General features: G+C 36.9%; 1 protein-coding gene across 2 annotated transcripts; it reads right to left on the reverse strand.

Moving 5' to 3' along the window:
* Positions 1 to 1,034: 1,034 nt before the first annotated feature.
* On the reverse strand, positions 1,035 to 23,855 carry LOC136847187 (uncharacterized). Of its 2 annotated transcripts, none has more exons than XM_067118624.1 (4): positions 23,487 to 23,855; positions 8,635 to 9,753; positions 7,050 to 8,072; positions 1,035 to 5,683 (listed from the first exon to the last, which is right to left on the reverse strand). In XM_067118624.1, the coding sequence occupies exons 2-4, from the start codon at positions 9,695 to 9,697 to the stop codon at positions 5,448 to 5,450; spliced, it is 2,322 nt and encodes a 773-aa protein (XP_066974725.1). In that variant the 5' UTR covers positions 9,698 to 9,753; positions 23,487 to 23,855; the 3' UTR covers positions 1,035 to 5,447. The 2 variants fall into 2 exon arrangements, with proteins under 2 accessions (XP_066974725.1, XP_066974726.1); XM_067118625.1 differs by lacking the exon at positions 23,487 to 23,855 and adding an exon at positions 22,873 to 23,185.
* Between the last annotated feature and the right edge of the window lie 240 nt (positions 23,856 to 24,095).

Here is a 24,095-nt window from a genome sequence, read left to right on the forward strand (position 1 = left end):
CCATAAGAGCAAAAGGACCATTTGAAATAAAGAATGAGTATAGACCTATGATTTACAATACTGTAGCCATGCATTCCTGTGGAACAAGTCAAAACGACATGAACGCAATCACTGTAGAAGGTTCTAGAAAACGGAACACATATGCAGAAGAAAAAATAATTGAAATGTATAGTTGGCATTTCATTTCTTAATATATTACACAAATTAATAAAAAAACTAAACATTTAAACATGCTTCAGTTCGTCACGCAATGGTCATCATTCATTGTTGTAGTTCTAATTCGGCCATTGTATAAAAAAATGGCAACTGGAGTTACTAATTAGTTGTAAATATAGATAAAATCTACTTACAATAAAACTTTCAAGAGGAAATCATGCGGACATAGTGTGCAGTTTCCTTACCTCAGCAATAGGCGTCAAATGATGTCACAGACTTTGTTGAAGGATGTACAAGTGGGCATACCCTTCAGGTGGTTTTCTTTAAAGCTGACTGTCAAAAAAGTGTTGATAAACACTGAAAAATTGGGGAAAAAATTCTCATGTAAGACTAGCAAGTTCTTCCTTGTGATTTAGGTTCAACTCTGGAGCCAGTGGGATCATGATAACATTCCAAGTACGTGTGGCAGATAATAAGCTACCTGGCTTCATAACCTAGTGTGTGGTAAGAGTTTGAATTTACATAGCGCAAACACCGACCACTTGGATAATCATCGCAATTGTACACTTCACGTCAGGTGTGCAGCTTAAGCCTACCCCTACAACACCAGCTCCGCTTCTTAAAGCGACATTTTCTTGTTCCCAACTAAACTGCTTTCTGTCAGAGAATTGAATTCGTTAGACAGCTTGTAGATACCGGATACCCGTTACATGATCTACCTAAATTTTATACTTCTTTGGCTACCTCATTCAGGAGCAATGCCCACGCAAGATCCCAGAGTCTCGCAAAATGACTGTGGTCTCATTAAGCTAATTTATAATACAGTACTCTTAAGTCAAAGAAAAGCATGCAGAGGAGGGGATAAAACAAAAATGCTAAAGCTTTTCATAGTTTATATATATTTAAATTACATCATAACAGCTGTTCACTTCGTGAAACTGCTCAAGACACGTATCAAAATAATTATATATTTACAATGAAACAAAATTTACAACGAAAGAATTTACAACAATCAACATGCACAGTCCCCAAGATAAGAAAAATAAATCAAGGGTAAAATAAGAACAAAAAGGTACATAAAATTCCTGTTAGTTTACAGAGCATTAAATAAGACATTAAATAAAAGTTGTTGCACATACATGTAATACATTACATATGACTATGACACGGGGGTAATGGCTGTAACCAGAGACAAGATTTTTCTTCTATTTGTCATGTGTTTACACGCACTGTACTGAACTCTTACTTCTATAAACCCTTGACTATTCCACACAGACATTCCCTGACCTATGACTGCAAGCTCTGTATTTACGAAAATATTTGTGTGTGCAGTACCATTATTGTATACTGCCTTCCACTCACAATATTAATATTGTGGAAATTTCTCTGTCAAACATACATACACAAACACAGTCTCTTATTTGTGCACTATTTTTCTAACTCTTTCCAAATATTTTTTGCAAGAATTGACTTATCTCTTGTATATTCTGGCTGATGTCGGCAGAAGTCTCGATTATCATAAATAGATCGTAAGGCAGGAACAACCTTGACAAACCAAACATGCACATACCATTCATAAGAGTACAACACAAACATGCACACCGAGTGACATATGGAGATTCATTCAGAACCCTTTATGTTAAACACAAACAAAAACAGAACTTTCACGTCCTTTGTGGAACATGATCTTTCTAGTTTCTGAGTTTTCACCTCCTTTAAGAGTACAGTAGACATCACACTTCCATTTGAGTATATATTTAAAATTGCACATTAAGAGCTTATACTACAAGGTACAAGTTGCCTCCAAAGGGGATCCGGAATGTTTATGTGATTTAGTGACCTGAACACATCATTATCAACAGAAATAATACTAGTATACAGTAGGGTACTACTACTGAGAGAGCAATTTAAATAACCTTCCAGACTTCATTGCCTTTGTTAGCTTGAAGAAATGTTAAAACTTGTTAGTTTTGGCCTTGGTAAAATCTTTACTACTCTATTCCCTCTTTAGGGGCTTAACCAGTTTTGGCAGGTCTATCTCTGGTGAAGTACATATCACTACAAAATGAATTTGAACTCTTGAAGACAATGATGACTACTGGAATTAAATGTTATACAGTATTTCTTGAGTATTGTCATCTCAATCCAAACCCACCTGATCAAAAGAACCTTTCAGCTACACTACTGGATACAAAGCATATTTTCCTACACATGTTCAAGAACAATTAACCATCAAAACTAAGCTTTCAACTACTACTCTTGACATATACTTCACTATAGTTAATCAATTACTTTTCAGAGTAAGGGGGCAGGAAAAAAAAAGAATAAAAAAGGAAATAAAAGAAAAAAAGTATGGCAAGAAAAGGACAAAACCATAGATACCACAATCAGCTGCAGTTTACTTAGGGACTTGAAATTTACGGGAGTTAAACAAGCTGACAAATTGTAAAATACAAATATATCAAACACTGAAAATGTCTTCATCACATCTGTTCATTACCCGCAAATTTATCAAACCTCGTACAGATTCCAACTTCACTTTGATAGAGATTAATACTGAACTAAAATCACAAGCCATTCGTTGCTTTTAGAAAATTAGAGTATAAAATAGTAACTAATTAACCTTACAGTCGATAGACCAATGAGTATTGAAGAGTATCACAGCCCTGGATATAAGCTCTGAAGTCAACTGTATCCTGCAAATTACTATGCATAGTGAGACTTTGTTAACTAGTACACTATATCAAAATATACTATATTACATGCTTAGTGAGAATTTAACTAGTACAATACATCAAAATATACTATATTACAATCAATAACTCAAGGACTGAATAATACAAAACAAATCTAAAACCACATTAAGTGCCAAAATAACTACATTTTACTTGATTTGCTGAAAATGCAAAATTAACAAAATATCTTGGTGAATTTTCTTTATATTTTAATCCTTATTAATAGCTAAAGAAAATGATTAGCTTTATCATGATCCATTATTGTATTTCCCTTTGTGAAGTAACCAAAAATCCTACTGCCACACAGTCAACAGTCAAACTCCAAATACTGTACCGTCCATAAAAAAGGTGCTTTAAAGACAGCAGATTATTCTTCCAGGCTTTAAATTTTCATTACAGCACAGAATAAATAAGATCTATTCAATTTTCCAACATTCACCACAATAACCTGCCATGAAAGTGTACAGGAATGCTTTGGTCAGTATATATGTAAAGATACAACCCTAAAACTGAGCACAGCACACACATCCCACCAAAATACTACCATCACACCACATTTTTTAACTTCACCTTGGGTTTGGAATCAGTATACCATCACACAACACTTTTTAACTTCACCTTGGGCTTGGAAGAGTGTCTTTAAGGGGTTATCCTCCAAGCCAGCCTATGGATCTAATAATAAGACCCAGTGGTCTGGTTATACTGTACTTCACAACAACATTCAAGTTTTCATGGAATACTGTACAGGTATCTAAGACATCCCAAATTTCAGAAGCTCTTCGATCAAGCAATTTCTGGTTTCAATTCAATGCCAGAATTTATTATAATTTAATCAGACCAAATATTTTACCAAAAAATATTATAAATCAAATATTTTTCACTTGAGCTTAATCAAATTATTCTTGGAAATGAATGCATCCCACATGTCAAACCATAGACCATGTCTTTGACACAAACATTTATCAAAACCAAGTTCATCAACAGAGATAAAATGAACACATGACAAAAAGAAAAACAGCTCTAATCTGTTTTAGATCAATATCACTCTTACTCGTCAGGCTCTTTTTAAGAGCGAGACAGAATTTTTGTGCTTGTGCTCAAGCTATGCATCTACAACGATTACGACATTCAATCAGATTTACATTATGCAATGTACATATATTACTGTATCACAAATTAATATTTTCAGCTTGCCTAATGCAATTGCAAAGAGTGATAATTTTTAGAGTTAAAACAGAGCAGAGCCCAGTGCCTAAAAAAATTTAGACAACAATCAACAAATAACATGAGCAGTACTGTAGCAGCCTGTGTGGTACACTAAAAGAAACTAATGCCATCTATTGTAGAACTTTTAGGGCTCTAGAGCCAACAAATACCTGAGTAAATGGATTAGGAATTATACAAACGGCAGCTCTTGTATAAGGCGAACTGTAAGAGATCGCAGTGAGGTGTGATGACTGGATCTATTGGTTGATGTTTCTGTCCCTCTTTTTAATCCAATGTATTCTGTATCATCTTCGGAATTTGAAATTAAAACTTGAAGTAATCAGTGGGAAGACTACTTAGAACAGATTTGTTATGACAGTGTATAAGATTAGTAAAGTTAACTTATTCAACAACTGTTATAACTTTAGTCTTATACTTTGAAGAGTCAAATCATTAAGAGCCATGTGATGAGCAAATAGCACACACCAGTAACTATTTCACAAATTAAGGATTAAATATGAAAATAGCTACTGTAATTTGCCATATTCAGTAAAACGCCCTCTTAAAATACAAAGATAATATATTATCAAACCAACTGCCTTGCAATTATGCTTAAAAAATTTTCAATAATTTTTCAGTCGATAGTCATAGTTTCTAACCTTCATAAAGAAAACTGTTAAAATATAAAAAAATTACTTTTAACAATAAAAATGTTACAGATATTCAACAAATATCCTATCTCTGGCTCTCTGATATTTTATAAGAGGTTATAAAACATTAAAATTGGCACTTATCCACTAATTCCAACAATTTTGGATGTGCTTGGTCCAATCTGTCTTTGGCACATAACAAAAAATCAACAGGCCTGCTGTTAGATATTTTCTACAGATGCAGAAATTTATGGTCCATTATCAAGCAACATCCTTATCATATAACTGACTATTAACTTTTCACTGAACACAGTACAGTACATCATGTCTCCTGGTGTCACTTTGAAATAAATACTCACAACTTTTATCTTTGTACTTATCATGTCATAATTTTATTACTGCCAAGTGTCTTCCAAACATGCAATGTCACACTTCATGAGCTAAACTCAAATAAATTTAAATAATGGCACATACAGGCTAATAATAAAAAACTATTTTCCTTTAAAAAAAAGGGTGACCACTAGAGTGTCCTTTGAGTTGCTTAAAGTTGAACTTAAAACATATCAAAAGTATTGGCCGATACTTTTCCACGAGGAAAATCTGAATGCACTTTGTATACAATTCAATGTCATGTATAGAAGTCTCAAGAGAGTCACTGAACTACACCTTCCCATTCCAACTGAAAATTGCAGCAGGCCAATCACAACTTTGTTTCATGAGTGTTGGCCAAGTTTCTGTGAAACGCTGCATGGATACGAGCCCTTAACGGATGTTGTGGATGAGGAGGGGATTCTGTGACGTTGTTGGTATGGTTGTGAACAAAACTATGATGATGATAGTGGTGATGGTGGTTGTGATTAAGATGGAAATGAACAGCATTGTTCAAACGACTAAGACTTTCTTCCAAATCTCCTTCATCACATGAGTCAACATCACCTGCAAGGAAAAAAGATATGAGCTTTCTTGAAAGCAAGTAAATAAAAATGACTTTTCATACAGCATGTAATAAAGAATGTCAAACTTGGAGGTTGTAAAGTAACCGCTGGGTAAGCCTACGAATAAATACTACAAGAGGGTCCTGTAAGAATCTATAAATTTGACTCAATGATCTAATTAAAGTACTTAAAAAAAAAAATAACAATAACAATTCACAACTGTTCAGGCACAAAATTCCACCTTGGAATTACCTTCCAAGGCAAATCAATACTAAAAAATTTAAATACGATTAAAAGGAGTCTACGGCAACAGTCAGAAATACATTTGAGAAAGTCAGACAAGTATACTGAGCAAGATCTCTTAAATATAACTTCACATATTCTTTCACAGTAATATTCAATTAATGACCCTAAGAAAGTCAAGATGTGTGGACAACAATTCAGCCAATATGCAAAAAAAAAAAAAAAAAATATTTCAAATGTTAAAAAAAAATACCAATAGAAGTTTTTGTAACAAAAACTGGCTTAGCACTGGAAAAGTCAACTTTCTCCATATACAAGGATAAAGTAAATAATCTTTGAATATTTACTTTATCTTCTTGGTTACTTTGGATATACCACTCTATGATTTATGAAACGGCTGAAGCAAATGAAACAGTTAAGAAAAATAGTGTGCAAGGAAAAGTATGAAGAAAGGGCACAAACTGAATGAATGGCACAGATTTCAAAGTATTTAACATGGAAAATAATAGTAGTGACAAAAATGTGCATATTGGGAAAAAATTTCTTTTGTTCCTCTTCCATTTGCAATTAGGGTAACTTCAGAAACTAAGAAAGCCTTCCAATGGCATTTTATGAAAAGCTACAGACTGGAAGGATATTATTAATCATTTTGCATGTTCACTCATTTATGGAAATAAGAGGAACGCAGCCACAGCACGAGGAAACGTTTACTCCAAGAGCAAAAGGAAAATATTATTGTAATGGGGGTGCTAAAACGTTATCTATGCCAATTTCTGCAAAATGGCAAAGTACAGGATGCCATTCAAGACATAAAAGGGGAGGTAAGGAAGAAAGAGGGCAAACTGTTTGTAGGGGTCTAAACACACAAGAAAAAAAAAATTTCTAATATGGTATTTGGGGATGGTTTGTCAACTGGAAATGACCACTAACATAATTCATTAGGATTACAATGATCACGAGACATAATATGAATGTCAATAGCATCAATATTAAACTGCTTTTTAGGCTCAATATCACATACATATAACATTTATACTAGTACAACCTGACCCGAAATCTATACTTATTTTGCTATCATTTTAAAGAACTTAAACTGCAAATTGCTGTGCTTTCTTCTTACTCACCATCACTAGAATTGGTTGAAGCCATAAAATGGTCAGTTCTAATAGCTTTTCTTGACTTAGGTCTGCGGTAATATTTGAATTCTCTTGGGAGTGTGTATGATCTTGGAAGGGATATCTGACTGTCAAGATCAGATGGTATTCTATAAGACTTATAAATTACTTTATCTCTGTTATCAGCATTTTTATCAGCCTTACGATTCCTTCTCTTGATAGAAGGCTTGGAGTGACTGGATCCACTCATGTCATCTGAAGGCAGGTGATAATTGTTGCCATACTTCCAGCGAGGATCCTGATAGTCATAGTATATTCTTGTGTTGTCCAAATAGTGAGGAGCAAGAAGGATCTCTGGTGTTTGGGAACGCTGCTTGCGATGCGCTGGAGCAGGTACAGGAGCTGCTGATGGCTCTACTACTAAGTATGTATAATCGAGGGGTTCTGGCTTCAGCCAAGGTTGTTTTTTGGATCTGGGAATTGGCTGCCTCAAGGTTCCAGATTCTGAAATATCACTAGGATGAGGTCGCTTCAACTTTCCAGCCTTAATCTCTTCCTCTATTTGACGTAGCTCTGCGATCTGTTGCTGTTTCTTCTCCTGCAATTTCTGCTGGATATTAACCCTTGATCCAATGCTACCTTCATGATCACTAGAGAGAGACTGAGGTAAAGGTCGCTTCCAGAATGGTACAGTGCGACCATTGTTATTTGGTACTGCTAGAGAAGGAATCACTGGAACGGGAGGAGGAACGAAGCTAGTAGGTTTCTTTTTCTTCCTCTTAATAACTGGATTGAATCGACAGTTGAAAACCCCTGGGGCGTGCAAGCCATCTGGGTTGTACATATGAGGATGGAGCTGATGCTCCCGAGTTTCACTTGTTGCTAAATTATTGAGCTTTGCACCACCACCACCACCACCATTTTGCTGAGCATTGGAAGCAATGGTGCTGTTGTCACTTGCGGAAAGCTCATTCAGGTAATATGGGAACGGCATTCGATGACTCTTGTCAGTACACTGGCCAAGCTGACAGCCTGGAAAACAAATCAGAAAACAGCTGAGATGTGCTATTTACTTGGGAATGGCCGGACCCAAAATACTTCATCTTTTGACTACAATTACAGAAACAAGTATCAAGGAACATTTTGTACAAAAGAGAAATCAAGTAGCATTATCACTTCTTTATAGGCAAATATGATCATATTGTGCCTTCCCATACTTTGTTTTCTTGTGCTTTAATACCTCATGACTATTTGCTGAGTCTTCCCCCCAATTTGTCATAAACATTTTGGCAGTACACACAGATAGTACTGCACAGTACTTCTTTAAATACATATTTCTAAATCTGGAGTGTCATGTTTGCTCATAGTTTCAACAGAAACTGATTACTCACCAAAATTACAGTACTTTCATTTTCTGAGTAGAAAAACTATGAAATTTTTAATGTATTTAAAAAATCTTATTTTACTTAGAAAAAAGCAACTAATCTCCAGTATGAAATACAAAGCTTTACAGTAAAATAATTCATTTCTGCTCAACATATACAAGATGTAATGCATGATATACAGTAAAAACTAAAGACTTTATGGTACTCACCTGTACAAGATGAATATGTATTTATAGATGATGAGATGGCATAATTGTGCTTTAAACGTTTCACATGGAAATGTTGATAGTAGAAAATCATAAACACAACTCCAAACCCAAATGCTATGAAAACCAGAGCTGCCACAGGATACTGATACCATGGCGTCGTTCTTAAGCCCCCTAGCCAAACTGCTACAAGAAGTGTGTTTTCTAACAACATAGTTATGTAGAAAGCAACCATCTTCTGACGAGCATTAATTTCTTGGAGATTTATGTAGCAGAAGATGTAACAAAATGCTATCAACATGGAAAACAGCACCTTTCTTATCATGGGCATCCTTTCACCATGGAAAACATTTTTGGGGGATATAAGCCAAAGGAACATTGATATCCAATGCAAGAAAATGACAAGGAAAACCCAATACCCGTACAGCGTGGCGTATACAGTCAGAGCCAGAGACCGTGACGTTATTGTTCCCAAACGCCAGAAAAACTGGAATATGACACCCAACCAGGTCAAAACCAAACGATGAACATTGTGGCGCCTCACATTCTTATTGAAGGAAGCGAGCGCCCAACAAACACTAAATAAAGAGAGAGCAGTTGAGACAATATTGAGGTCTGTCAAGTCTGACAGAGAAGGCTTCCGCCAAATAAGGTACAGCTGAATGAGCAACATGGGGGCAGCTTCACAAAAGGCGTGTATGAGCCGCAGCATGCACAAGTCCCGAACTTCATGCTTCACATAACGAAGGTCCACAGGAATGAAAAGCTTGAAGTAACGCCACAGAACACCCCCTTGAAACAAGTGCAAAAGAATCATGAGGCCCAAATCACAATCCTTCTTGGCCAAGTCCTTCCTAAGACTGGAGAGATACCATTTGAGAGAACACAGCTGGCAAACAACGAGAGAGAGAAGAACGCACGATAAGGACAATGTGAACCATACCACCTCTTGCTGGTCATACAATGTGTAGATGGTGACCACATCAAACACCACATCACAGAAGTAGGATGCCAATGAGATGATGTTGAAGAGCACATCACAGAGTGGAAGGAACTCCTGGGCCATCGTACTATTGCTAGACAACGCTTACATCCTGCTGCCACTGGTGTCCGGCACCCCACCTGCAATCAAAATAAAAATGTAACATCAATTCTAACCAAGGAAAGTATCAGGAGTGAAATAAAATCCTGACCAATAAAAATGAATCTGCAAAGTAGACTTTATATGTACTTTACAACAACAACAAAAAACATGTGCCTAAAACATTCACAATTTACTGAGTTATGAATGCACAATGACATTTGGGGCTCCTTACCAAGTACGTTTCTAATAAGGGACATATTTAAAAAACTTTGTAATTTAAACTTTCATTTCAAGCTTCCTACTTGGTTTGAAAAAGCAGACTATCTCAGTGATTTTACAATTAAGACCCTACAACACATAAAAAGTTATAAACATACAGGAAAACGTCTGGTGACAAAAAAAAAGCATGACTTGATTGGCTTTCCCAACTTTAACTTTGTGTGTATGTGCGCCTTTGCAACTGATTGCAATGACTGTTCCCATCGTTTCATCATGGTTGGAATCTGTGATGTAATTCAATCATGGCAACTGTTTGGTCGGCTTTTCACCGTGGTTGTCAAAAAAGGGGCTTGAGAATATTGTCTTTTGCAAAAAGGCATACTAATACCTATGATAGATGTCAATTCATGAATGCAAAAATACATACACATCAAGTGACATGGCTTACAGCAGAGAAGTGCAAATGTAACTGAAGTTATATCAGAAACAGTCTAAATCCATTAAAGATTTTTGTATTGTAGATACAGTATTTCTGAACCTTGAGAAGCACTCATTCTGTTTACTTTTATTTATTTCTTGGGGGGGAAGGGGAAGTCCCTATAATGGACAGGATGTACCCAATGAACTGAACTTATACACCCTTGGCAAAACGTAATCAATGGATAGAATGTATTAAATGGATGAAGTGTATAGCCAATGAACAAAACGTACCTTATGGAGAATTTAGTATTAACCAAGTGGAGCAAATGTAATCAATAGCCAAAATGAAGGTACTTAACAGGTTAAATTACTATACAGGCTAACGTACTCTATACCAAAATGAATAGAACATTGAATACACAATGGTGAAAAAGTACCCATTACACAAAACGTACTGATGAACAAAACATACCCAATGGATAAACGTACCAAATGGACAAATTGTGAAAAATGGGCAAAATGTGCCCAATATACAAAATGTACTGAAAAGGCAGTATGTAACTACTGAACAAAATGTAACAATTAGGAACATTTTTTTTCTGCTGAAAAGACAGTATAGGCCTATGCATCCAATGGTGCTTTCTGTCTAATGCGTTTCTTAGTCGAGACAATTGCTTAAAAAACAACTTGCAGACTTAGCGCTTTAAAACTTCTTTGCAAGTTCAGATATATCTACAGACTCAGAGGTATCCAAGGACCTCGATCTTGTTCCTGATATATGAGCAGACATAGCTGGACAAGCTATGTTACTTGTTTTGTTAATGATCTTTTGTTATTCAGGATTACTTCAGGCCTACAGGTGGAGCTGATATCTGTTTTCTACAACAAAACATCATGCAAAAATGAATATAAAATCTAAATCAATGCAAGACATGAATGCATCTTATTTCCTATTGTACGTCAATCCTAAAAATGCCAAGTATCCTAGTTATTTAAGCCAATTCTTTACTTCAAGAAAACATAAACATGGAGACATTAAACAAAAAAAAACAAAAAAAACTACACAAAACACTGTCTTCCAAAACAGAACAGACAGTACCATTAACTGCTACAAAGTAATAACTATTTTATAAATACTTTTTGGATGACACTTCGTCCATTTTTAATCTGAGAGAGAGAGAATTATGACTAACTTCTTTTTACTGTCGAAGGATTACACAAAACGGATTTAAAAATGTACGTAAACATTTGTATAAAAAATACTGATTTCTTTTCAAAATTACAAAACGCACACACGTTTTAACACGGGTAAGTTACTGTGTATAAAAGCCCGCATGCTTCAAGTCTTCTATTTTCAAGGTAGGCCAAGATTAGCTAACAATGGAAATTATTCAACATATTAAATGAATTACAATAAAACAAAAACAGACTGTAATCATTTGAGGCAAGACACCTAAATAGGTAACGCGACTTTCTTGCCCAGCAACGTGACCATCGTTCACGATGTCAAAACAACACTTGAGGCGACACTACTGCGCAATGCAAATAGTAGGTCTAGGAGACACTGCGCAACGAACATGTCTCTGTTACAAATTCAAAAGAGACCCCTGCATCCTGCAAACAAGATCTGGGTCGCTCCAGGAAGTCTCTGGTCGCGTTCTTTAACGACGGGAAGTCCGTATGGTTCTTTGACAGCGATGGCGGTCTAGCCATCTTCGCTCACTGTGCCACGAACTGCCAGTTATTTGCGGCGAAGGGGCATTGTTCGCGACGTTTACCCAAACACCCCCAAACCCCCAACACCCCTACCCTAAACCACGTCTCCACCCACCCTCAAGACGCCTGTCTGGTCTATACTACCGATGCGATTACGTATGATTCAGGAGGCATATGCGTATGACAATCTGCATGTTTGTACAAAGATCTCCGACTAGCATCTCTCTTATGAGTACGTGGTACGGCTGGCTTCGGTAATTTTAGAGACGACATTAACGCACGGAAGAATTAAACACAATCTCGCTCTCTCTCTCTCTCTCTCTCTCTACATACACACACACACACACACACACACACACACACACAGTATGTATTCTGTTTTGCGATTGGCTTCCATTGTAACTTTAAGTTCACTAAATTGACACGCGAATTTTCTTGCGCCTATCCCTTAAGATGACGCTATCTTAAAAACTACTGCCTGACAGACTATAAAGGAAGAGCAAACAGAGACGGGGACCAAAGGGAGGGTGGGGAGGAGGAAGTCAGCAAATGCAAAGGGGAGACCTGTCAGGAGGGGACGTGGATATTGGAGGGACCAGTAAGGGCGGGGAGGGGGAGGTAGTCATGTTACTTTGAGAGGGGGAGGGATGGGGAGATCAAATTTCAGAGAGTAGGGAATATTGGAACTCAAATGTGGATAAGGTAACTTGGCCCAAAAACGCAAGGGGGTTAATGGAAATAATACGGGGAAAGAAGAACCCAAAATCGTATTTAAAGAATGGGAGACGGGTCCAAAGAGGAAAGAGGGGACGGGGTATTCAGTGCCCGTAGAGGGGTGGGGGTCGGGGGCGGATGCACAGTGTCCAGGAGGGAAGCAAGGAGACACAAGGAGACACCGACCTCTCAGCAGAATGAAAATCTAATAAACAAGTAAAATGCGCCGAAGTTTCTTCGGCGCAATCGAATTTTCTGTACAGCCGTTACAGTGTATAATCAAGGCCATCAAATATAGATCTATCTTTCGGTGGTCTCGGTATAATGCTGTATGAGCCGCGGCCCATGAAACTTTAACCACGGCCGGTGGTGGCATTATCCTATACAGTTGCCAGAAGCACGATTATGACTAACTTTAACATTATATAAAATAAAAAAAGAAACTGCTGAGGCTAGACGGCTGCAATTTGGTATGTTTGATGATTGTAGGGTAGATGATCAACATATAAATTTGCAGCCCTCTAGCCTCAGTAGTTTTTTAAGAACTTTAAGATCTGAGGGAGGACAGAAAAAGTACGGACGGACAGACAAAGCCGGCACAATAGTTTTCTTTTACGGAAAACTAAAAAGGGAAGTAACTTTAGGTACTCCCTCCCCCACCCTTCTCACAAATCTAGATTACGAGCGCTCTCCGGTACTTCCGTCATTTCCCCCACGTTACAGCTTGTCTGTCAACCTTCGGCTTCCAAACAATGGCAAACGCAGTTCAGAGAGATCGAAACCAGGCTCTAGAGGTCAAACCCTCGGGTCAAAGGCTTGGGAGACGCTGGGAAATACTGCAGTGTCATGAAACATGACAAACAGCGTCGCCCACTGACGAAGTACAGCTCTGACAAGTGACGTTTTTGCTACTGATACCAAACTTCATGGACAGTATTTGATATTTATAAACAGTTATATGAATTACATACGTTTACGCGTGCCCATGCACAGAAAGTGGTTACTCATTATATATTACTGTATACACTAGGTCATATTTAACTTGGAATGTGTCTGAGAATTCTTAATATGAAAAGACTCATATATACACACACACAAGACATATAATATATATATATATATATATATATATATATATATATATATATATATATATATATATATATATATATATAATATATATATATATATATATATATATATTAAAACCAATGAATACTGGTTGTGTGTGTGTGTGTTTTGAATTCAGATATATTTTGCTGGCGCTGGAAAAGACCCAACCTCAAAAGGTAAAGTAGTATAGTATTTAGAGTTTATTGCTCTTTGGACTGAATCTCACCTCTGCTCTGGGAGCTGAGGTTTCTTCATTTCGGATTCAAGGTTCTGTGGTGTCAAGCGTATCCAAAATGCGTGAAGAAATCAAAAAGAAATCAAGAGGTGTCTGTGGCTATTAAAAACACATCCATATATGGTGAAAGTTACCATGAGATTCTATGAAAAGAATTCAGCTTCAAAAAGGAGGATACGCCAAAAGTCTACCTACGATGGCGAAGACGAGTCTATTACAGATCTAGCGGAAGTTGCTAAGACCGGCTCTCCTCGATATTTGAGGGACCTAGTACAGATTTATACGACCAATAAATCGACCTGGTTTCAGACTGGTAGAGCCGCGTTGTTCCTCAGTCTAAGGCTCCAGAGCCTTTAAATACGCAGTTTCTAGATCATATAACATGCTTCCTCTTGAGCTGAGGCAGATTGAGGATTTTAAGTCTTTCAAAAAGAAACTTAAAGCTTTTTTTTTTTACAGATTTATAGACTTTAGGCATACATGCCAAGCACTGGGGCAACTAAGGCCATTCAGCGCTGAAACGGAAATTGAGAGTTAAAAGGTTTGAAAGGTGTAACAGGAGGAAAACCTCGCAGTTGCACTATGAATCAATGGTTAGGAGAGGGTGGACAGTAAGGTGGAAGAAAGAGAAATGTGTACGAAGGTACAGTAAAAGGAATGAAAAAGGTTGCAGCTAGGGGCCGAAGGGACGCTGCAAAGACCCTTAAGTAATGCCTACACTACACCGCATGAGGTGCACTGACGGCACTAACCCCCTACGGGGACTTTTTTTTTTTTTTTTTAATCGATGCTATGATAAGGAATATCAAGCAGTGAATGTGGAATATGCAGTGTGAGCAAATACATCTGATGAATAAACTGTTAATTTGATAATGGAGGTCCCGCGGGCGCTTTGGGAAAGTGGTGTGAGACATACATAAGCCGTCAACAAGTAACAAGTAAAATACATTTTTGCAGTATTTGAAAAATATATAGTTTTTAGATTGTGTTGCTCTCGAGTAGACAGAAAGCAAGCTGAATGTTACGTTAGGTTAAGTTATTTCTTCAAAGGTCGTAGACCTTTCGGCGTATTTTGCGCCAAATTACAAGGCTGACCAATCCCTGCTCCATAGTAAGAAAAAAAATGGGACCCAAAAAAACCGTTTAGAGTAGAAATCACCAATTCACAGAATTTTTCCGTTACTCACTCACGATGTGAACCACTCTGGCTTCACTGATACACTGCTTCCTAAATCAGGTGCTTAAAAGGATGCTGAACAATTTGAACAAATCTCGAACACAGAAATGAAACCTAACTGGGTACAGGGTTTCCAACGGATACTCGTGTGACTGACGAAAAGTTTTGAGAGAGAGAGAGAGAGAGAGAGAGAGAGAGAGAGAGAGAGAGAGAGAGAGAGAGAGAGAGAGAGAGAGAGAGAGAAATTTATATTAGCCTTTATTTATACCAATTGCATACAGTCACATTAATGAAGACAGATGGCCAATAATATATATATATATATATATATATATATATATATATTATATATATATATATATATATATATATATTATATATATATATATATATATATATATATATATATATATATATATATATATATATATATATGAATCTTCTGAAAAACGGTCGAGAAAAAGCTGTTTTAAAACCAAAAACAGAAACTCGAATCTTCAATTTTCTTTTAATAACATCCACCAGTTCGCATCTTGGATCCGACTGACACACGGGGGCCGCTACAAAACAATTTTCTACAAAATACCCGACCTTAAAAACAGTTTTCAACTAAACATCAGACCCTATAAACCTGAAACGCATTTGTACGATGCGCTAACCTCTCGGAAAACCCTTTTCCAAGGCGATGTTATTTGCATATGGATTGCTTTGACCCGTTTTTCCCTTTCACCAAATCACACCCGAGTAATTAGTGAACACGACGATGACAATCGCATTAGCATCTGCGATGGCTAATTAGCAGATCGCATGAGCTCCCGCGTGTACGTTGGAAAGTTGTGATCGGCTGTGGTGGACAATTAAGAGAATCGTTTCTATATTTCGGCGCCTTTAATCTAATGCCCATCTTGTACTCTGTTGATTAATAGGGAGATATCAATATAGTCATCAAAACAGTGACTTCTAATAAAATTATTAATAAAACACATTAACACAGTGTTAAACAGAACCTATTTCAACTGTATGTCTGCCTGTTCATATATATATATATATATATATATATATATATATATATATATATATATATATATATATATATATATATATATATATATATATATATATATATATATCAAAACAGAACCTATTTTAACTGTAGATAGTATATATATATAATGTATACATTATATATATATTATATATATATATTTATATATATATATATATAATGTATATTATATATATATATATATATATATATATATAGAGAGAGAGAGAGAGAGAGAGAGAGAGAGAGAGAGAGAGAGAGAGAGAGAGAGAGAGAGAGAGAGGGGGGCATGCAGGAACTACTTTTCCATACAAGAGTAACGAGAGAAAAAAAAAATTCTAACATACCGAAACCCCGGAGTACTTTGCGTAAACAGCTATAGCCAGAAGCTATAACAGAGCGCGGCCTCTCAAACTATCCAAACAACCACTTAACCTGATCTACAGGGCTTTCAGTATGTTACGTTGCGCTAATCCACGACGAATAATCTCCTGTGAGACGTTGGGAAGACTTAGGAAAAAATTATGACTCAGTTAATCAAATGAAACTTGGACACAGAATCATTGGGACTACCAAGAAAATAAGGAATTTCAGAATGTAAAAATACCGCCAAACAGATACCTAGAATTACTAAGGGAACACGAATCTTGTGATTACCAGGAATACGGGAATTCCAGAATGTAAAAATATCGTCACACAAAGATACCTATGATTACTAAGGGCACACGTATCTTGTGATCACCAGGAATACATGAATAATTTCACAATGTAAAAATACCGCCAAACAAAGTTATCTAGAATTACTGAAGGTACACGTATCTTGTGATTACCAGGAACACTGGAATTCCAGAATGTACAAATATTACCATACATGATACCTGGAAATCGATTACTGACTAGAAGAAATGGTGACTACCTGGAGCCTGGACTTGTCAAATGTTGGGAGGGACAGAAAGACTGGATTTCCCGAATGCAAGCCGTAATGACGACCTGAAGATTGCATTTCCGGAATGCAAGAAACTGTGACATATTCAGATGACTGAAATTCCACACTAACAAAAAATAAGTAAAATATGCGCCGAATCGAGTTTTCTGTACAGTGGATAATGCTGTATGAGCCATGCCCCATTAAGCTTTCAGCCACGGCCCGGTGGTTGCCTGTCCTAAAGCGTTGTCAGACGCACGATTATGGCTGACTTTAACTTTAGATAAAATAAAAACTAACGAGGCTACAGGGCTGCAATTTGTTATGTTTGATGATAGGAGGGTGGATGACCAACATACCAATCTGCAGCCCTCTAGCCCCAGTACTATTCAAGATCTGAGGGCGGACAGAAAAAGTGCGGACGGACAGAAAGCCGCCACAATAGTTTTCTTTTCCAGAAACCTAGAAATGAAAACTGGTCCTATACGCTCGTAAGGCAGTGACAGACTAACATCAACCAGCAAAACTCATAAAACTTTTCCCTTTGTTAATCACCAGGAATGGGGAGTCATCTCTTTGAATTCCATCCCCAAAACACTAGTTTTTGGTATGAGAAATGGCCTTGCCGAACCCCCAGAAACGGAACCAGAGTGGTGGTTAAGATGATGTTTACTATACTATAATTATGATGGCATTCAAGTCACAGTAATAATGATCAATTTGATTCTATGAGACATGATCAATGACGATGACTATGTTGGTACTAGTGACAAAAATGACGACGTTGTAAATTAAAAATGAATTACATTCACTATAAAAATAAACTCAACGATGGCGATGATGATATGAGTGGGAATAACTATCACCATGATTTTGTTAATTTCAAAGTGAAACTATGATTAAGATTAATTACAAAATATTAACAGCCCATCACTGCACGTGTCTAAAAAAGTTCGCTAGTTAAAACCCCAATGCGATCACATTTTCCCTCCAGATCCTTGGACGATCTCCAGAGGCCGTGGTGCCACCGTACAGGACGAGAAAGTTAAAATCTTCCTTCTCCTGCCCTTGGGGGCCATTAGGGGATCCTCCGGTATGGTGGATTCCTTCCGACGACTCGCCTCTTCCTTCTCGTGGCCCTAAAAATCGATCCCGTTCCCTGGCGGCCCTTTCCTTCCTCTTCACGCCACCTCTTGCATTCCACGCTGAAGACTCCGCTTCTCAACCTCTTATGTGACGCAACGAGGTAATCCCTCCGGCCTACAAGTAGGGTAGTTCTCGGTGCGTATATACATACATACATTATGTATATATAATCACACAATATATATATATATATATATATATATATATATATATAAGGCAAATGCCATAACGGAAAAGCGAAACAACGGAGTGGTTGCTATAGGCCTTTCGACACACGGCCCTTTACTAGCAACCACTCCGTTGTTTCAATTTTACTTCGTGGCATTTGCCTTTATTTATACATTCATCACGTTCCACACACACACAACACACACACACACACACACACACACACACACACACACATATATATATATATATATATATATATATAGAGAGAGAGAGAGAGAGAGAGAGAGAGAGAGAGAGAGAGAGAGAGAGAGAGAGAATAATGCTGTAGCGTACCGAGACGTCACCATTAGGTTAGCTACACAAAGCGAATTAACATGACGGATAATGACGAATCTTGTCATATAATTCGACACTCGACCCCCATTCAACAACTTCCATAATTTACGTAATTTAAGAGCGAAAAGAAAGCTTCTGTCTTCCAAGCTCTAGCAAATGAATGGGAAACTCCTGAAAGCAGGGGAGGAAACAACCAATAACTGTAATGGGTGAGAAAGACTCGAAAGCCGCGCTCGTTCCCAAATGATGCGTTTTTAAGCGATTTACGACCTTGCGTAGCAAACGAACAAGAGCGACCTACTTCCGTCAAAGAGGGAATTACAGAACTACAATTTCGTTTTTCTTTCCGCATTACTCATTCCGGCGTCATTGTTGTGACACGAAATTATCGCTGATAAGCGTCTTCGATCGAGCAACCCTACCTAACCCGCCTTCAAAAAAAAAAAAAAAAAGTTCACACTGAACAATGCATTGCCGTCTTCGTCCGCTTCTCAAGTTCTCTTTATATCCATTACAACACATTTCTGGTCACCAACAAACCCCACCTCACGAGGAGGTGAAGATTTAAACTGAACTTACAAATTCTGTTAAGATCCCTTGACATGTTCCACTGATTTGGTGTTGTAACATCATCTCCGACTCCCACGGTATTTAATCAAAAGATATACAAACAATAACACTACATTTAATATTAAAAACATGGGATAAAACTACGTCCTTACACTAAACTATAATCTTTCTTCGGTGACAACGATAAACTCACTAGTATGTAAAATTATCAGTAAAAATTAAAAATACAATTGTAAGCCAAATGCACATTGGGGATTTGAAAGCCACAACCAGAGCACAGAGTAAATATGTATACCGGTACTGCATGTAATAAGACATGGGTCTATACTGGCAAGTGAGGCCCCATTTTCATTGTCAAAATTACAAAAACATTAGTAAGCAAGCCTGTCTCCCTAATCCCACCGCTCTTTTTCTCCCTCCCTCCCTTCCTTCAAAACAAGAGGGGGTTCATCTTCCTTTGCTGGAGCCAAAACATTCTTCTTACAATGGAGCATAGATAAAAATTATTCACATATAAGGAGCATTGATAAAAATTATTCAAACATAAGGAGTTGTTGGGGCTATGCTTCCTTCAGAAAGCGTAGTCTTGACCCGTTGGATGTGAGACAAAATGGGCCACTGCCTTACATAAACAAATCTAAAACTAAAAAAGCGACGACAAAATAGCCAGATCAACGTCAACTACCAGGGTGTTCATACATCAGTTGTTAATGTGACATGTGAACCAGGGTGTTCATACATCAGCTGTTAATGTAACATGTGAAGACTGAATGTTTGGGAAAAACCACATTCAACTCTGCAACTGAACACAGCCATGAAATGCTGACTGTATACCCAACTGCTGTCAGATTCAAACGGGACATGGGAAGGGCATGGGTGATGATCTAGACCAGACTAGAATTCTGGCAGAAAACTGAATATACATAAAAAATAAAAAAATAGACTGGAGAGCACTCGTTTATGATCTAATCATGTAAAGAGAAACTCTGATGCTCCACTAAACAAAAAGGAAAGTGTTTTAATTGTAATTGTAATTTTGTACAAACAACTCAAAATTCACTACAATATATGTTTAACAACTCATAGTTCAGTACATATAGAGAACCAACAAAGAACATAATAGATGGACAGATTTCGAGGGTCTCAAAAGCTATACAGTACTAGGAAACAAACCATTAACAATAATTCAAGTCAAACACTTGATCTACCATTTACCATACAATGTGCCCACAATGAATCAATATTTTTCTTTTATAGATGTCATTAGAGGTGTCACAGATTTTAAAAATTTGGTAATACTCAAAATACTTTTAATTTATCACCGACTAAACACATTTTTAAACTTTATTTTACGTAACAAATGTTTCTGATGAATATTGTTACTGAAAACCATTAGTTTTTGTTTCCTCAGTTCCTCAATTAGGAATCAAGAGGATGATTGGTTCTCTTAGGGTGGGGAAAACCAAAACTTGAAGAACAAACAGGAATGGTCTATAATGTAAAAACTACAAGATAAACAGTCAGGGAAACACATGGTTTATGCTTACAATTGGTATCAAAATCCAAACACCAAGACCAATTACAAGAATGCATCCTAACCTCACCTGACCGAACTAATACATCTGAATACACTGGATACTACCCATTGTAAAGAACTACATCCTACCTGAAAGGGGGAGTAAACCCCCATTCTATCCTGAACTAGAACACCATATATCATAAAGAGAAGTAAATTCATCCCAACTTAACATTGTGCTCTCAGTCCTAACTGCCATGGAAGTTATCCTCTTTGTGGCTTCGACATCACCAAATCTTACACACAAGGCAACCACTGGTAAACTTTATATGTCAGGTGTTGAAAATTGGAAGGAGTCAGAAAACATCTGGCAACTTCATCTGAAGTTAAATTTTTATTGACTAAAAAAGTCACTTATTATGAAAGTGGGTAGAAAATCGCAAAAGCGCTACTCGTGGCTAACACTTTCCAAAGAATTTCTACGAAGCAACATAGTGCTTTCAAAACAAATAAAACTGGATATAGAATACGATGCAAGTGCCAAACTGTTATCAGAAACAAATTATTATTCATATGACTTTTTACAGTATTCCCAATGGAAACAAACTCAAATGATCATCATTCTACCATTTGGACTTGATACTCATAGAATTAAGGTAATTTTGTTTCTTGTTTCTGGAAAAATAAGAATGTTTTTTTGTAATGTCACCGAGTATTTTGCCAGTTATTGGCAGGTTCTAGGCAGAACAGCAACAGTAGACTATTAGACTGATGTTTGCAATAGGCACTCTCTTTTTTCCACTTAAATGGGATTTTAAAAATACCAAAGATTGGTATGGGTATGGAATTAAAGAATGTTTGAAAGTCTTTTCAAAACAAGTAACATTAAAATTTAAAGTTATATCATATAGGCTACCGTAAATTGCAAACACGGGCACCCAACCCAAAATAACCAAACCTACATCAACCTACTTTGCCTTAAGGTTTATGGCTTATCTCACCATCACTATCTTATCAAAGCACCCAGCTTTGTAATTAGGATTTTCCCGAGTTACTACAGGAAAAATAACAACAATATCGAAGCTACATTTTGCTCTACCCAATTTCTACCAAAGTTCATTAAATCTATAACAAACAAAACCAAGAAAATATTAACAGGACAATGTTCAATAATAAATAAAAACAATTTTATCTTCAAAGTCTGATACTAAGTGCCATAATATAAAAAAAAAAATCCCAGCTGCAACATATGAGTTTAAACCTAAAATATTAATATAACAATATAAAGCAACCTTGATAAAAACAACTTTTTAAAATGTTTCACATATAATATGAAAAACTATTGTTTATATTTCATAGATCTGAATATTTTTAAAATCAAGATGAGGGTATCAATTATTGCCCTCCACCCAGAAGATTAAAATTCTTGGAGCAGTATTCACTCTACAGTGGACTGCTTTATTTTGGAGTTAACCAACCTTTGGTATTTTTAAAATCCCATTTAAGTGGAAAAAAGAGAGTGCCTATTGCAAACATCAGTCTAATAGTCTACTGTTGCTGTTCTGCCTAGAACCTGCCAATAACTGGCAAAATACTCGGTGACATTACAAAAAAACATTCTTATTTTTCCAGAAACAAGAAACAAAATTACCTTAATTCTATGAGTATCAAGTCCAAAAGTAAATAACAGGCTAATTGCTGGGATATGGTACGATGCAGAAATTAGGACTTGCTGTCAATCGGGCACCGTTTTCATAATTACAGTTACCATTAACCAATAGAGAAGTTGCTTCGCTGTAATTAACAATTACCATTTGACATGCATTACAATATGCATTAGCTATACAAACTTACCATTCTTTTCCATATATATAATTAAAATCGTTATCCAAATATGTCTTAAAACACTGCCTAGGCTTCGTAGGGTACCCATTTCACGTGCTATAGGCTATGCCGAGCATGACGTATCCGCTGAGGGTTATCCATTGTTATCCAAGTTCACTTCTCAATTATGCTAATCCTATCAGCACTCTAAAACGGGTAGAACATCACCTTGGCTTGAATATCCTGATTCAGTCACACGCAGCACAACACTGTGCAGTCACTACACTGTCTACACACTAAGGTGGGCTACACAGGGCATACCAGCGCCGCCCAAAACAACACTGACCCGATTCACACAAATTATCGCGAAAGAGCCTGAGTTCCCTCCATCTTCTGGAGACTTCAACGCCCACAGTGAACGAGAAAAACTCACAATCTGATCATTTTCGCCGTCAGACGCACTATACAAACGCTACGATATTCTACATTTGACAAGGAAAATAATACGGACCCCAGGGAATGTCATTACACAATAATGCCCCACGAAATTCCCTAAGATTCGTCATAATGTCCCACAAAATCTCCAGACGTTTATTATCAGATGGTTTGAGTCACACAGTGATATTCACATCGCCATCACTTACCTTTCGGTCTTTCGATTATGTGAAGAAACGCAAAGTTTCATTGGTCTTTGATGGTAAACACTTGCCTTCTTACGTCGACACCAGTGTGTCAACAGTTTACAAACGACGCCATATTGAAAGCTGGGTAAAGGTGAGAGAATTTTTGCGAATGATTATTTTCGCGTTTCTCTAAAATGCTGTGTCACCCAATGAAATCTCCTAAGTGAGCAATTTAAAAATATATCATTCCAAAAAAGTCTCATCAGGTCATCAAAGTTGGATACATTGCTTAAAATCATCTTTGGAATTTGAGGAATTTACAGATATGTCATATCCAGGTAGTCAGAGGTTGAAACAGCCTGGGTACCTGGACGAAGATCCACACAATACACCTGCCCTCAAGGTGTTCGGAATGAGCTTATTTTCTAACAACACGGAGTTTGCAGACATTTTATTCGATGAAATAGAAATACACAAAATGTAAAGCTGGACATTCGCTTCGCGTTGTAAGGATAATTCTAAGGAGCGGGTGTGAATTCACCATTCATTTGTTCTAAAGCTGTAAGCCAGGGATCAATGTTCTAAGTTAAATTAATAGAAAGAAATATGTTACTGCAAGTAAAAGAGCTC

Source organism: Macrobrachium rosenbergii, chromosome 16 (genome assembly GCF_040412425.1).
Source record: "Macrobrachium rosenbergii isolate ZJJX-2024 chromosome 16, ASM4041242v1, whole genome shotgun sequence".
Lineage (NCBI taxonomy): Eukaryota > Metazoa > Arthropoda > Malacostraca > Decapoda > Palaemonidae > Macrobrachium > Macrobrachium rosenbergii.

Excerpts from the sequence above, each read along its gene's own strand:
- LOC136847187 (XM_067118624.1), bottom strand. The coding sequence starts at position 9,697 with ATGGCCCAGGAGTTCCTTCCACTCTGTGATGTGCTCTTCAACATCATC. Across the intron at positions 8,073-8,634 it reads TACATATTCATCTTGTACAG|GCTGTCAGCTTGGCCAGTGT; the intron begins GTGAGTACCATA and ends TTTGTTTTCCAG. Across the intron at positions 5,684-7,049 it reads TTCAACCAATTCTAGTGATG|GTGATGTTGACTCATGTGAT; the intron begins GTGAGTAAGAAG and ends TTTTCCTTGCAG.